This window comes from Coturnix japonica, chromosome 1 (genome assembly GCF_001577835.2).
Source record: "Coturnix japonica isolate 7356 chromosome 1, Coturnix japonica 2.1, whole genome shotgun sequence".
NCBI classification, from domain to species: Eukaryota; Metazoa; Chordata; class Aves; order Galliformes; family Phasianidae; genus Coturnix; species Coturnix japonica.
Window position 1 is genome coordinate 125,045,396 of NC_029516.1, and position 16,547 is coordinate 125,061,942.

The following is a 16,547-nucleotide window of genomic DNA, read 5'->3' on the forward strand; positions in this document are numbered from 1 at the left end:
CCTTGCTTCCTTCCCTGACTCTGTCCCAGTATGGCACCCACAAGATGCTGCAGCCAATACAGTAGTGGATGAAGGAAACAGACTCAGTTGTTATTATGGCTTTACCACCAGCAGGTGCCCTAGCAGAGCACTCATGTCTCACCAGCTGTGCTCCCACCAACCTGAAGAAAGGTGGGATGAGACCAGCTGTATGTGCACAGTGGGATGGGTGACTGTTGCATCTGTAGGTCGCACACCTTGGCCAGGCCCTGCTCTCAGAGCACATTCACCCTACTATGCACACACCTGTCTGAGCACCCCACACCTTGCCAGAGCCCTTTGCTGTGCCTCTGGGCATCTTTCCAGAAAGAAGTGAGAGGGAGAGGGAACAGCCTGCACCTGGGTCTCCATTCAAGGTAAAGCTGAGTCAGAGCTAAAATTCACACCTAGATCTCTCCCCAGCTTTTGGCACAGCTCCCACCTTCCTTTGGGAAACCACAGAACAGGACTTTTGAACACTTACACATCAGGTTTCTCCTTCTGTGAGCTCAATTTTAATTACATTTTGTATGAGTAGTACAGAGAAGGCGATAATAGTTCTTAGATGTAAAATAATTGTTGATAACACGTGTATATGTTATCCATAATAAGGAATCCTCTAGAACATAAAAAGAAAATATCTGATCATAGGAAACTACAGATATGGGCAACAGATGTGCTTTGTTTTCAGTAAGTGATAACACAACTTGGAACATGCCTCAGTTCTTCAGTTTTGCCAGCCCAGGCACTCCCATCAAATGACTAGGTTACTTTACAAAATCTTAACATAATTCTGCACCTAAATTTTTAGAGAAACAAACAAACAAACAAAACCCAACCAACCAACCAACCAACTCCCAGTCTCCCTTTATTGATAGTTATAATGGAGCCTCCAGAATCATTTTTTATGGTCAGCGTACACCCAGTGTGCGAAGTCCCTTCTCTATTAAATAGGAATATTTCTCAGTCCCTTCCTTCAAACTGTGTGTAGGAGTTTCACACTTCATATTGCAGAACAAGAAGTGCTAGTGTGGATCAAGAAGGGCACTGGTAGCAGTCCCTGCCTTAGGATGTTCATTCAGAACATCTTTTTCCAGCTATTGCTTCTTCTGCCATACTGATTCTTCTTGGAGCCCAGAGAAAAAGAGAATAAGTAATATGCTGTCTTTCTTTGCTTTATAGATATATATATATTTCTTGCTTTATTTCACCTATCACTGGTTTGCTTCATTTTGAATACATACTTCAGCGATTTTCTTTTTTAGCAAAGTGATGAAGACACAAAAGGATTTGAGTTATTTGACATCCTGCATACCATACCTGTACATCTGATCCAGGTGCAACCGCTGCAGCTATTTGTATTCTACGTAAGTTGTATAAAGAAGACTAACGTGTGCAATTGAAAGTGCAAATACTCTTTTTTTTCTCTGCTACTCAGCAGTACCAGACAGTCTGGGGCAAGGCATGATCCTGCACAGGTGAACTTGGCCCAGGAGTTACAAGACTGACTTTTTTCCTTCCTTACTACAAGTCATTCCATCTGATATTTTTTTCCTGCTTGTGAAATGAGAGCAATGGTATTCACTTGCTGTTGTAAACAATGCATAAAAAAGCTTGTATATCAGTCTGTCCTAAATAATGGCTGAAAATATTTGCTTCTAAAGTCCTATGGGTATCCTTTAGAAAAATCTGTCTGCATTTATGGCTGTTCATATGTTTATATCCATTGCACTTTCCTACAGAAAGTGGAAAAAAGTCAGTTGTCACGAGTCTATACAACCATACTAAATTTGATTCACTGAACAAACATGACAAGAATGCCCTTTATGGAAACCCAGTATCCCACGGAAGAGTGGGCTGCGTGGAAACGGAGGCAGATGATCTTACACGTGCCTTCACTGAGCACTTGCTGCCACATGAGGAGTTAATATTTGATTAGACAGTACTGTAGCTATGACACCTGTTCACCAGGGAGACTAGGCCAACAACTGATGTAATCTACCTTATTATACACTTAATGATAGAGGAGAAGTGCTGCTTTTTCAGCTTCCCACGTCTGCTTTTCATTTCCTCTCCTACACATTCCTGAGGGGTCATGTTCTGTGCCTCACAAAAGCAAACAAACAACTACAAAACCTCTCCCCCTCTCTGTGATCCTCTGCAATTTGCTGGGAAGAAAAGACATTAAAAAATTTCCACTGTACTGTGTGTTCCTGAAAAGAAATCTACTTATTAGCAGTTATTAATTTACGTGTGTTGGCTAGATTTCTCTGACCACAATAGACCAGGGAAAACAGTGTTGGTACTAAAGTTACTTAGAAGAGCTCTGATTTTTCCTATCAGCAAATTAAGCACTTGGCCACAGCTCCCATATGCTAACACAAATGCCATTCCAGAATCCCAGGCTTTGACCATTTTTCAGTTTGCTAAAAAGGTGAGTGGCTGTAGCTGAAAGCTCTCAGGTGCTCCAGGGCACCTCAGCTGGGCAGAATTTTAATGATTCTCTTTGTATCTCTGGCCCTCAGATCATGGTGTCATCCTGTAGGAAACTCTATACATCCGGTTTGCACTAGTAGCCGCCATGGTCATCACTGGCATCAACACAGGACTTTTATTTCAGATGCATATGGTTGTGTTTACAGAGCGTCTACTCAGCCTGTCTGATTCTGTTAAGAAATAGGTTGCCCATCTTTGCAACTATAGGTGATTATAGTGTTTCAGATACTTCCTTTCTTACGCCGAGCAACTGTAGATATAATGCAAATATATCATCCAGACAGAGTGTTTTCTCACACTGCCATAGCAGGTTTCTTCCCTCCCAAATGAGAGAGTTCACCATCTTTCCCTGAAGAAATGTTTATCTCAGAGCAGAGAAGGAGAGCTGCAGCTTCTTTTTATCGGAATGCCAGCACTCCCCTTCCTTTTTTATGTGTTTATTGTTTGCAAAGGGAGGCTGAGAATAAAACAGGGTGCATCACTCATTGCCTTGGGCTAACTGCTTTGCTTAGTGCAGGGACAATGCTGAAAGGCCGGGATGGTGTTACAAGCACTTGTGATCAGTGATAGCTGACAGTCCCCAAGTGCTGTTCAAGAGTGGCCAGAAAATGTGTGAAAAATCACAGAATCACAGAACGGTTTGAGTTGGAATGGACATCAAAGCCCACCCGTAGGCAGGGCTGGCCCCCACCAGCTCAGGTTGCCCAGGGCCCCATCCAGCCTGGCCTTGAGCACCTCCAGGGATGGGGAAAAAGTTCATCTGTTTGGAAATGAGAGGAAGCCAGCCTTTCATTCCAAGATGAGCTTGTTGTGCTACCAAGAGTCATCATTCACTTCCACCAGGTACGCACCTTCTTACCTGTCTATGTCTTCAGTCCCACAGTCATGCAGGAACACTTTTAATTCTATGGTAATAGGCAGTAGATCTCTACGCAAACATAAAGCCTTACTCATTGTGACTTGTCTGGGAGCCAGTGCCCGGGCGTCACAGATAGTGTGGGAATTCCCAGAAACATTTTTAAAGGAGGTACACAGAAACAATTCTTGACATGTGATTCATGTGGTTGCGTTTCAAGTCCCCGTGATCTGATTGCCACTTTGATCATGTCTTGCAAATAGGTTCATTTCCAAAATTAGTCTGGAAAACATGCTGCTATAATTATTTAGAGGAAATAAGAAGAGGGAAGCATCTTCCACTGCCCACCATGATGCTCACAAAGGAAGATCAGAAAAGCTTTGGTGCTGGGCACGTGCCAGCACTCTCCACTTTGAACTCCCTCCAAGATCTGGCAGTGAGAAATAACCACCATGGTGAAAGCCCGGGAGGGATATTCTAGAGAAAGAATAGAGTGAATTATACCAGTATAAAAGCAGTGCACTAAGAATAATAAAATGGTTTGATCAGAGCTCTTTAAACTGCTCCGCAAGGGTTTTCTCTCCTGTTTGGGCCACTGTACATGCTTATTTACTATGGTGTAAATCATACTTCATGCAGCTGAGATGACAAATGAAGCCTGCCACAATTCTGTATGAAAAGCAACATGTTTTCTTAAACGAGACAGAAGTTGACAGAGCATCAGATGATCGTGTTCCATCTATAACATTCACTCTGTCAAATCTTCTGTCCTCTGTGCACCAATTATAATAAATACAGCTGACTACATAGAGCTAGGAGAAAATAAAGGCAGCTTTCTAGCATACGTGAAACTAAAACATTGAGGCATTTGTAAATCTTTCATTTGTTTACAAAAAATGCTATGATCTGTTCTTGTTGGGTTGAAGACAATGAGAAGGAACATATATTTAGAAATCAACATTGCATATAAGAACATTCAGCACAAAGTAATATCCTTTTATGGTGGGAGGTGAAGACAAGAGGTGGCGTTGGAAATCCCAGCTGGGTGAAGTACCTTTACCATAGGAAGTATTACTAGCCTCATGAGCAGTGTTCTTCATTCATTACCCCATAGATACTAACACTTTAAGCAATACAGCAAGCATGTTCTTGGCTCAAAATCAACAACCAGACCACGAACTCTTTCCTTGCATTTTTGTAGGCAGTTTCTTCTGTTAATTATTTTAAAATGTACACTTTTTTTTTGATGTTTTCCTGATTGCTAGCACATCTTTCACAAGGAACGTGTGCTTCTTGCTTAGCTGTTAGCAGTACAGTTTTGGACTTGATGATTCCAAGAAGTCCCTTCCAAACTTTACAATTCTATGACTCTGTAATAACCTTGGAATACTGATTTACAATCAGACTTTACTCATTCTCCCAGTATTACAAATCTACAGGTAATACTGAGTTTATATTAAACAAACTGTACTATAACAAACAGATGGAATAATTTCTCATTCTCCACACTCTTACCTCAGTCTGAAAAAAAAAGACGCTGAATGCATCCACATGGCCCCTGGATGCTTCTTTTCTTAATAATGAGTAACTATATTCTAGTCTCCCACTGGTCTCAGCATTAGCCTGAGGATGATGTATGCATTTAAGCATCTGCACTGGTCTCATTTTCTCACTGTGTTATCTTATTCAGAATGTGAACTTCATAGGAAAGATTATTTCTGTGTGATTAAGTAGAAATGCACTGGCAGCACGCCATAGCTGCTATGTGAACAGCAAAGACAGAGGTAACTCCACTGCAGCATCAACAAAAATGCTGCTAAATTCCACCTGAACGCCACAGTGCAAACACGACATGACGATGCCCATTAGCAGACAAAATAACGGAGAGCAAAGAATCATAGGTTCACTGAAACACAGAACAGCATGGGTTGAAAGGGACCTCACAGCCCACCCAGCCTCACCACCAGTTGGCAGGGTTGCCCCCCCTCAGCTCAGGCTGCACAGGGCCTCATCCAACCTGGCCTTGAGTGCCTCTAGGGATGGGGCGCCACAGCTTCTCTAGAGAGAGGTACCAAGACACCTGTGATTTCAAATTACTGGGAGTGTTGCTTTGGGCCATGTGCCATATTATCTGCTTACTGGATGCTCTGGGACCCAAGTACCTTGTGTATTACAGACGTTTATATATTGTCCTGTGTACTTAGCATATATTACTGCCTAAACATGAAAGGTGGAAAAGAAACCCTCAGAAAGTCAGAGCTTTATGACTTTAGGCATAAAAAGATACAGCTTCAATGCAATTTTGGGGAGCTTAACAAAAGGGTACTGTTTTCAGAAGACCTATTTCATGGGGGAGGGAATCAACAAAACACAGCACAATGTATTTTGTCAAAGCCATTACCACTAGGAAAATGAAACATATATACATTTAAATTGAATGTTCATCTGCCAGAAAAAAAAAAAAAATGCACAGGCTAAGAGATCATACATTGGATTACTTCATTATGTTGTATGATTACTTTGTCTACATACACAGTCTGTTTGGGGTGTGGTAGGTGGTTGTTTTCTACTGATCACTGCTCTGCTCCTATTTGAGAAAGAAAGCTGCTGCTGGCTCGAACATAACAGAATAGAGACAGAGACTCAGGAACACAGAGCCCTGCCACCCCGCTGCACCTGTTAGTGGGTTAGAGAACACAGCATTTGTTAGTTGAAGTGGTTAGTATCAATCTTACCATAAAAAGAGCAAGGGCACCACCTGCTGTTTTAGAAATGTATTTATTTGGGTCATGATAGTTACTCTTTTCAAGTACTGCATTCAAAAACAGTCAGGCCTACTAAACAAGCCACACTGCTTTAGGAAAGCTTTTCCCTTCAAATGAAGCTTACGCAAGACAGTTTTAGAGAGAATGTGCTTGCAGTTGCCTGTTCACACAATGTACACAACTGTACTGAAGTGATAACGTTGGCCCCAAATGGCCAACTGTGGGATGCTTGCAGACTTCTGCCATTAAGAAAGGGTTTCACACCTGTGCTGATTTAATTCATGGACTCTCCACACTCAGGGTGCCAAACTCAGCTTGCATGACATCTTCAGGAGATCTGACTTGCATTCAGTAACACTGACAAGTGAAATCACTGGCTTTAGAAACAATATTTCTAGCGTGATAAAGGGTTATAATTCTTTATGGGCTGTAGGTTTCAGAATAAATTCTTATTACTGGAGAAATAAGGCATAAAACTGTAGTTCAAATAGGTGGTTGTTGTTTTTCCCCCAAAGGACCTTGTGTTCAAAATACTCCTCCTCAAGAAAACTAAGGTTAGGACGCTGCCACCAGCACTGAGCAGTCTCTCTATGAGCAAAAGGCATTGTTTTCTTGATTTAAACTTACATGCAGGACTTTGTAAAACCAACTGAGATGGTTTGAACCAAGCAAATCAAATCTCTAACTGACATGGAAATAAGCTGTAGAGTGCAATTAAAAAAGTCTGAGAGGCAGCTTGGATCTTCTGAATTAGAGAAGGTCCATATGTCTACTCGATTCTTCCTAGACAAGAAGAATCACTCCATGTTCCCCTCTTCCTCTGAGAAACGTGCAGCCTTTGGAAAACTCTGCTCCAGGCTGATTAGACAGAAACAGCCTGTACTTTATAGGCTAGTAAAGGGCTCTTGTGAGGACTGTTCATTTATAAATGGAATGATCATCTGTCAGAACCTTCATGAGAGTAAGAACCAGCACTAAAGGGAATGGCCAATTTCTTTTCTGGGGCACTCAGTCATTTGGCCAGCCGATTTTCCCAAGGAATCACGGTGAAAGTGAGTTCAGAACAACAGCAGCAGCCTGATCATGACTCCGGGAGAACAATATGCAGCATTAATAAATCATGTGCTTGTGCCACAGAAAAAAAGACAGCACAGCCTGTTTCCTCTTCAGACAACCACAGCAAAGATTCACCACTGCTGCCTACAAGCAAAATCATACTATATGCTCGGGTTTTGACCCTGTATAAGTTCCTTCTGATTTGTTCTTCGAAAACTCAGGGGAAGAGTTAAAAGGAAAAAAAAAAAAAAAAAAAGAAAAAGAAAAATAAAGTGTATAACTCGACTGCTACCCACAAGCTTAAAATGAAGGCTGAACATTCCTGTAACATGTCAACACCAAACACATTCAGTAACAGATGGAGAGGACCCGTGCTTTGTCTGTCAGTACCAGTTCTCACAAGTAACAATTGAGGTGCGTCAGTACAGTATCCTGCTTTCCCATTTTGAAGCTGCTTTGTACATCTGCAAGATGTGCAAAACAAAAATAATCTGTGATTGCATCAAGCTTGTGCATTTATTGGTGGCTTATTCAAAATTAATTCGCTGCTGTAAAGGAATGCTAATAACAAATTAGTAAAAACTTTGTCTTTCCTTCTTGTTTTTTTGTTTGTTTGTTTTTACACAAATAGTTTTATTACAAACTTGATTTTTTAAGAAATAATACACATTTAAGAAATTACACAAAGGCCTCGGCATTTGTAACAAAAAAAACCAACAACTTTTGGTATTTGCATGATGATAGTCTGTAAAACACTTCTGGATGCAGATGTGCTCAAACACCGGTATCGTTGCATAGAAATTCCTTAGAAATATTCATGAGGCCACTGTAAATAACATTTTGGCACAGTATTAACAAAACGAAGGCCTTGTACTTCTCAAAATCAAGTCATTCAGTGTGTGAGTAGTGTTTAAAACCCTGAAAAAATATTAAATACAGAATAAAGACTACAAGCTCAAAGCGGGATTTACTGTAATAAACACAAATAGCTGTTAACCTGGGTTCAGTCTCTGCAAATTTGGAATTGAAACAACCTTTATAAAATGAACATTTCACATCATATTTTGGTATTTAACACCGAATTTATGACACTGCAAAGAAGAAAACTTATGTAAGCTTCTTTCTGAAATGATAAACTCAAAGACTAATGGCTGATCTCTATATAAATTACTAACACATTTATATATTTATTTTTTTTCTTGACCATTGCTGGATCATTCTTTATTCCACAGGAAAGTTTGTTCTACTGCATGAAGAAGCTGCATAGTACCAACATAGCAGAAACACCTACTTGCCTATTGGGAGACTGATTCGGAAGTCTCTTCCAGGTGTAGTCCCATTAAAATCGATAGCGCTAAGGACTACAACAGAAGCAAAGGTTTGCAGGATGGCAATCTATGCTTTGGAAAGATGGTTACTTGTTGCTAAACCGCGGTCTGTAATCCCAAAACTCCTTTTTTTTTTTTTCTTTTTTCTTTTTTTCTTTTTTTTACATTAGTATTGCTTTGTACAGTAAGGAACAATAAGTACATACACAAGAGTCTGGGATTTTGAGACACCTAAATAACGATAACAACAAACTCATCTGGGGAAGAAAAATGAATCTAAATATATAATACAAGAATGAGAAAGGGGAGTCCAACAGTATAAGGCAGAACTGCATACCTCCTAGCACCTTTGCATTTTTCTGGACGAATGCTGACTTTTTATTCTATCAGTGCATTGCATTTATATAAAAAATATATATATTTTTTTGATCAAAAGTGCCATTTGGCATGTCAACATTTGAAGCTTATCTTTGTTGTCTCTTTTCTTCTTCAGCAAGGACAGGGCCAGTAAAGCAGTGTGTGTTAGTTATGCAAGTTCCTAAAAGGCACTTTACTGTTTTCATATTGGACAACAATGAGGTACATATGATATATGTCTAGGCTTCATTGCTGTTAAACAAATAGCACCATATTGTGTGAAATAAGTTGAAATTCAAAAGTCATTATGTATTTCTCATACAGACTTGACAACGGCTAACGTTTGAGCGCAGATCCCCTGCTTTCAGAGTTGACGGAGTCGGTTTCCTATTAAAAATAAAGAAATGGAAAGACCCGTTAACAACTGTTACTACAAATGGTCTGGTTTCAGTTTACAAGGCGAACTTTGCACACAGCCAAATGCCTCTTTAGGCTGTGCTGAAGCAAGAAATTATCCCTGATTTCTTTGTTGTATATTCACTTTCAAATGTAGGTCACAAACTGCCAGAAGATGACTTACAAACAGAGGACACATCCAGTTACCTCCAAATTCAGTTCTGCCTGTAGGCTGAAAGCTTTCTAAAGCAGAAAACACTACCTACCTAATCACAAGTTTGAAAACATGCTGAAATTTAGGCAGTAAAAAAAATAATTAAGCAAGGAAACTGAAAACCTTGGATCTGTGTAGGACTCAGTGAATACAAATAATTCTGGTGCTGACTCCTCTAAATTTTTCTGACCAGCTTTCCTCCCTCCACGGGAGCCAGTACTCTCCCCAAAATTAGCACATGGGCTCTTTTATTAGATTTTCTGAGTGACAAGATAATCACAGCCCTAGTTATGATCAGACATGGTGCTCAATCCTTCCACCTATTTATTTGGTAATTATCTCATAGATAAACAGTCAGAATTGGCTCAACATCCTGCTTCAATTTGACTGAGACAGGCTAAGGAGCGGTAACAACTATGAGCAAAAGATATGAACAGATGAAGGGTACACGGAGTGGCAGCCTGGAACACTATGAAAGAGGATGCTTGCCTGTACACCAGAAGAACATTTGCTAATCAGGTAAGCTTTGTAGACCTGGGAACTGGTCTATACACTTACATACTAATAAAATTTGGAAAGAAGAAATGAGATTGTGTTGAAAAACAGAGTTATGTGCAGAAGACCAGAACAAATTCTACTGCTACTTAAGACCTGAAATTAGAACCTTAGAAGCTCTGAAGAAATGCCTAAGACCTCTGCCTTTGGTGGCATTTTATTCAGACATACTTCCTCCACCACTGCAGAGCAGTAAATAACTGTTCGTCTTACTTAGTTTCCTCCCTCTCCTTGTTCAACACCTGCACGAATTTCGGGAGGTTCTATTACCTGTTACCGTCCACTGGGGAAATGCTATATTCTAACTTAATTTTAGTCAGGATGTCAGCCTATTCCACCTACGACTCAGTGAAAACAATCAAACACAGCGGAAATTAAAACACTGTTAGGTTATGCCAAAGAGCATAATACCAAGTGCAAATGACAAACTATAAACAATAATGGAAGACACACTCATTAATTTCCCCCAAGGCTATGATAATTTTTCCTTTTTGTTATTAAAATCATTAACTATATATACTAACCACACTGGGATACAGCCAATACTTCAACCATGTCATTACACTCAAACAATACTTCTGTTATTCAGTGACAAGGCTTGACAGAGTCTCAAATACCAATAAATAAATCATGAACTTACTTGAACATCTCATTCCTCTCTATAGTGGCAAGCCAGAAGCTGTAAGCATTTGCATAATAATTGCAGGTGCCCCGGCCATGGCATTCAATGAAGGGAGCGCTGCGGAACTCTTCCAGGCAGGAACCAGGAGACGCCAGGGCCTGGCCAGAGCCCTCAGCACCAGCACTGGTGTGCTAGGAAAAAAGCAAAACCATCAGTGAGAAAGAAACTTTTCAGCATTCCTGCTACAATTTCTGTTATGTCTCTTGCAAAAATACTTCTTCACGTGTCTCTCTTCATCCCCTGTTGTCTGTTGTTTCATTCCTCTTCTCAAGGATGAGCTTTTCTTAGCTCAGAATATGCTCCATGGCACTTACCATGACAAAGGAGTAACCAATCCAAAGGGAACTCCAGCCTTCAGGACATGGTGGTATCTGGATTGTTTGACTGTGAACGGCTATTACCATAGCAGGAGCTTCACACACAGAGCATCTAGAAAGACCAAGATGTGAGTGAGACATGTGCACATGAGGCCTAAACCTCTGTTTTCTGAAAGGTCTTCCTTCAGAAAGTCTGAAGTAGAAAACACTGTCATCTTCAAAAACACATCAAAATTTAGAAACAAACACCTGCCTCTTTTTCATTCTCATGCACTTAGGGACCACTTAACCACTTGCTCATATTAGCTTGCCTAAGAGCACAAAACACAGAACAATTAACTTATTATCTGAATATTTAAATGTGTTTGTCTTTTGTTAGTCCCATTTGTACTGTTCCTTAAAGTACTCAGTGTCATGAACAGCAGAGGCAAATGGTCTAACATCATAACTCAGCAGGTATCACTTATAAAGTGGCCTACCACAATCAGAGACAAATAGCAGCCATTCATCATCTTCAGCATAGCCCTGAGTGAACTCCAGAGAGAAAGTTATCTCTCTGGAAAAGATCTTGCAAAACTACTCTCTGCCAACCTAATGTGATGTAGACTCTTCCCTGTGCATTTTCCTTGAAAGTGGCTTTTATTTATATTTGCTGTCTGTATTTCCCATAAGAGATTTCTAGCAAAGTAACTGAACAATGTACTTGAAAGACATTCTCCAAAAGTTACATCAGTTCTTTTACTTCAGTAAATTCTTTTTTTTTTCCACACAACTGCTCAGTCACTGAACACTCCAAAGACCAATCTTGTTTTTGCAGGGGAATTACAGAAAATACAAAGTGAGCTGGTAACTAAAATATGAAAGCTGATGTAGGGAATTTGATACGTATAATCCATTTTCTTTTTGTACAACTCCCAAATTAGCTACTGCAGTAAGCAATGATGAAAATGGCTCAAAACAGATGCCTACAAGTAAATAGTCTGAATTCTATTGTCAGAGCTGTGAAAAAAAAAGCTGAAGTGCAAAACAGTTTTAGTTGGATTCTAGAAAAAGCACAAAAGGAAAGGACATCAGAATGCAAGCTTTCTATTTCTGTCTTGTTAAGACTTCTTTTACACCTACGGACTTCTTCTTTAGAGAAGAAGAAAAACAACTATTTTAAGAAAAATATTAATGAAAGAGTAAGTTAAAAGAATGTAAAAGCTGCCTCCATTCTTGGAGCTCTCACTGCTTCAAGAGGTTCCTGGTACTTCAGCGGAAGGCCCTACATGAAAAGAAGTCACATGACCCAAGGCAGCAAGTGATACTTCTATACCTTTTCAACTTTTGATCAGGGAAAATTGGTGGTTTAAAGACTTCAGCTAATAAAATAAATGGGAAGAACAGTTTTCTTATATTCCTTGCTTCTTTTAAAACTGGTGTATTACAATTATCCTGCTCCTTGGCATGGACAAAAGGAGAAAAACTCATGTATCTAAATAAATGAATGCTGCTCTGAAAGTAATGCTTCCTATTTTATTACATTGGCCCACAGTGTCAGAGGCAGGTGTTGGTGGCATGGCAGTAGAGGCTGAGCCTTCCCACCAGCATTCCGTTACATGTTGTTGCCTTGTGACAGACAGAAGCAGAGGGGCACTCTGACACAACAGTGTCTGATGTACAAGCATGAATGAAGTTTACGAGTGCAGTCTGGCAGGCTCTTTGCTGAATAAAATGCATAGCTAGCAGTGATGAATGTGTTGGAAAATAATGTTTTGTAACTGGGAACGTACTCTATGTAATAAAGTTATTGTGCTTTTTGTACCTGTTATAGTTTCCAAGGAAAAAAAAAAGAAAAAAAAAGGAGGCATTACTTTCAGAGTAACCTACATATGCAACATATGCATACATACATTCCAATGGTATGAAAGCTACACCATATACATAGGAAAGCAAAATGCCTGTTGGTACTTCACTGAGCAAGATTTTCAAAAGTGATTGTCAAAGGGACAAAATGTTTAATCACGGATGGCATAAAAGGAAATTGAATTTCTAAGATTGGTCATTTGAATTTTTCTGCAAGTCAAATCCCTTCCATCCATATCAAGTTTACCATCAAAGATGTAAGACCAACAGAAACTAGTCACTCTTGAGAATCTGCCCACCTAATTTTCAAGTAACACATTTTTTATTTTTTTTTATTTTTTTGCCACTATACCACAAGTATAGAGGACAAGTACAAAACACAATGGATTCTTTTGTGGAAAAGTAAATATGATATCTTTTGTAATAGGAACAAATAGGTTTTTTGAACATTTCAGTATATAACCTTCTAATAATTTTAAATGTCCTTTCTCTTACATGATGTATACTAGCTAGAGAAAGCAGAGCCAACGATCTCCATTCCTATACACATTATATGACAGGTGGAGTGATCAAAAAGAGCTAGTGTAGATTAGAAGCAATTATGAGAATCTAAGTAATGCTTAGATCTACTGATTATCATTAGAGTTTTAGGCTGCAGCTTCCCTTGGTCAGACTCTTGACTAATGACAGCGGTGGAGTTGACCACACTACTGCTCACACCTCTGCCTTCAGCACTATGCACATTACACCGGGATTTTTTATTTTTTTTTAATATTTAATATTGACCAAAATTTTAGGATACTGGACTGATACAGAACACTGATGTCCAATGTAAGCGCCACAATTATGCTAGCTGAGACTCTGGATTTACTTAAATATAGATTATTGATTTTGCAAAAGTTTCCTGTGAGTCAGACAATAAAGCTTTATTCAAGCAGCCTGTCCAAAAGAAGCCTGGCAGTCTACTGTAAGATAAATTATGCTGCCATTTGCAGGCAGAAGAAAACTGAGCCCTGAAAAGTTTCTAGCTACAAAGAAAAGTGGAATTGTTTTAGACGGGAGTTGTGACTAAATTCAAACAATTCTCTCCTTCAAAGCACATCACAGCTTTCGCAAAAAATTAATTCTTAGTAAATATTTTTGTATCAATTAGACTCAAAACAGACTACCTTGTTTGGGTTTCCTCCAAAATAAATTCATTTTTTTATCAAAGCCTGAACTGAACACATTCACGCTTTGAGGCACTTCATCAAAAGAACTCATTCTAAACTTAAAGGCAAGAAATAAAAACATATATAACATGAGCCTTTCGCATGGAAATAAAGTAACATTCACACCTTTCACAGGGTTCTTCATTTTATAAACACAACAGAATTTAAACTGTACCTGCTGATGAATGGTCTGATACTTTCACCAGTGATGGGTGCCATACTCATTGGCATGGGTTCAGGAGTGGACAGCCAGTAGGAATAGTCGTTCCTCGATGCAAAGTTACATACATTGTTGATGTTGCAAAATAGGAAAGGCATAGTACTAAATTTACGAAGACAGCTCCCTGCAGTGCCTGAAAAGTGAGAGGTTACTTGTTAGCCCATTTTTGCTAAACCATTATCACTTGCTTAAAAGCCGACAACACTTGCTCTGAGGGGCTCAGAAAAAATTCTATCTTGATATCTCAACTTCATGAAGAAGGAAGGGAAAGGAAAATAGTCTAGTTTAGTCTTATCCTGCACCATTAGAGAATAATTTAGACTGGAATAGATCTCTAGAGGCCACCTATCCTAACCTGTGCCAATTGGATCACATTGCTCAGATCCATACTCAATTGAGTTATGAGCACCTCCAAAGAGAGAAATGCAACAACCTCTTTAGATTCTTACTCAAGTGCTTGAGCACTGCTGTAGTGAAAAATAATTAATCTCACTAGAATATCTCATCTTTATGTCTGTTGCTTCTTCTAGTATCACTGAGCCTTTCTGAGAAGTGTCTGAATCCATCTTCTACCTGCCCTCCCATTAGTTAGCTGTAGACACCAATAGAGGACTTCCCTCAACAGAGTTCCATCACACAGATCACGCTCCATACAGTTTTACAAATCAGAGAAACATTTTGTTTGTTCAATTTGTATTCAGTTTACTTGAATACTATTTTAGTCTCTCCTTACCTAGATCTTGGCCATGTGCTCTTTCATTTCCTTGTACGTAAAGCAGAGAGTAGCCATGGTAAATCAGCCTGGTTCCAAATGGGCATTGTGGTTCTTCAGTGGTTTGACTGTGTCTGGTAACAAGGAAGCCATGAGCAACAGATGCTGCACCTGGTGGGCCCATAGCCCCAGGCAAACCTTCAGGGCCAGGTGGACCAGGGATTCCTCTGGGTCCTACAATAGAAAGAGTCTTCTTTAATCTCTACAGACATCACATAGTATCTGAAAGTTAGCCTGCCTGAACTTAGGTAGCAGTAAAGAAACTAACTATTCATAAACTTTAGAAAACAACTGAAATGTTCAAAACATACCGCAATTTTTAAAATTTACCTTTTGTGAAGCACTTGAATGTCAGTAAACTCTTAGAAGCAACAATATCTGTAGTGATACTGTGACTATATTATCTTCCCTGTCTCCCTCTTTCTCATAATAGAAACACAGAATGGTTTGGGTTGGAAGAGACCTTAAAGAGCATCTACTGGAATCTACTTCTAGCTGCTTTTCCTGCAGCACCTGCAGACAATTTCAGACCTTGTCAACCACCTGTTCTGTTTAGCCCTACCTGTATAACTAAAGAACTAAGGTTAGGTAGTTTCATACCTAATCTCTTATGTTATTTTTCTGTGAAAGCATCGAGTCTTCAAAGAAATCATCTGCTTACCTGGGGGACCATAAGGACCAACTTCTCCTTTTTGCCCGGGTCTGCCATCAAACCCTGGACTACCAGGTGGTCCAGGTACACCTGAAGGTCCTGTTACTCCTGTTTAAAAACAAAGAACAATTATTACTGAATTCTATGTCATGTCAGTTCCGACTTTCAGCTTTTGATGTAGACAGCACTGGCACATTTCAGCATATTCTATGTTCATTCAGATTCAGTGTGCATACTTCAGTATCCACACCAAATATGCAGGTTATTGCAGGTAAAATCACTGTAGAGATGAACAGAACAGAAAAAAATAAGCAGAGTATGAGGTTCTAAATCAACTGATATTCCCCTGGACTATGAAAAGGAAAGACTCTGTTTGTCATACAACACATTCAAAAATACACCATAAAAAGTAGTCATGAACAACAGAAAAAGTAGAAAAACAAAAAACAGGTTTTCAAACATCTACTGTGTCTTAATTTCATTAGTTTCAGCATCAGTGGATGCTTTGAGTACTACACAAGCTCAGTAACTCCAACTTTGTGAAAAATAAATTAAAACCATCAGTACCATACCAGTCTTTCTGTGGTCTTGGATTCAAGGCTAAAGACAGAAGACACTCAATCAAACACCTTCTGGAAATTGTTGCATGTCATCCTGTTTACCACTGATCTCAGATATGGGTGTGATGACTACAGAGAGTGAGCCTACAAAAATCACTAGGTAGGCATTTATTCCTGGCACAGCTTTGGAAGAAATTCAAGGAGAAATACTCTCTTCCTTCTTGGCCAACAAAATTTGAGTGGTTTA

General features: G+C 39.5%; 1 protein-coding gene across 1 annotated transcript in view; it reads right to left on the reverse strand.

The window, feature by feature from the left end:
- Positions 1–6,132: 6,132 nt before the first annotated feature.
- COL4A1 (collagen type IV alpha 1 chain) overlaps positions 6,133–16,547 on the reverse strand; it is a 106,013-nt gene continuing 95,598 nt past the window's right edge. The window contains exons 47-52 of the mRNA XM_015851422.2: positions 15,750–15,848; positions 15,050–15,262; positions 14,272–14,449; positions 11,038–11,152; positions 10,682–10,854; positions 6,133–9,263 (exon numbers count right to left, since the gene is read on the reverse strand). Of these exons, the coding sequence (XP_015706908.1) occupies positions 9,182–9,263; positions 10,682–10,854; positions 11,038–11,152; positions 14,272–14,449; positions 15,050–15,262; positions 15,750–15,848 (860 nt within the window). The 3' untranslated portion in view covers positions 6,133–9,181. The remainder of the gene's footprint in view (positions 9,264–10,681; positions 10,855–11,037; positions 11,153–14,271; positions 14,450–15,049; positions 15,263–15,749; positions 15,849–16,547) is intronic.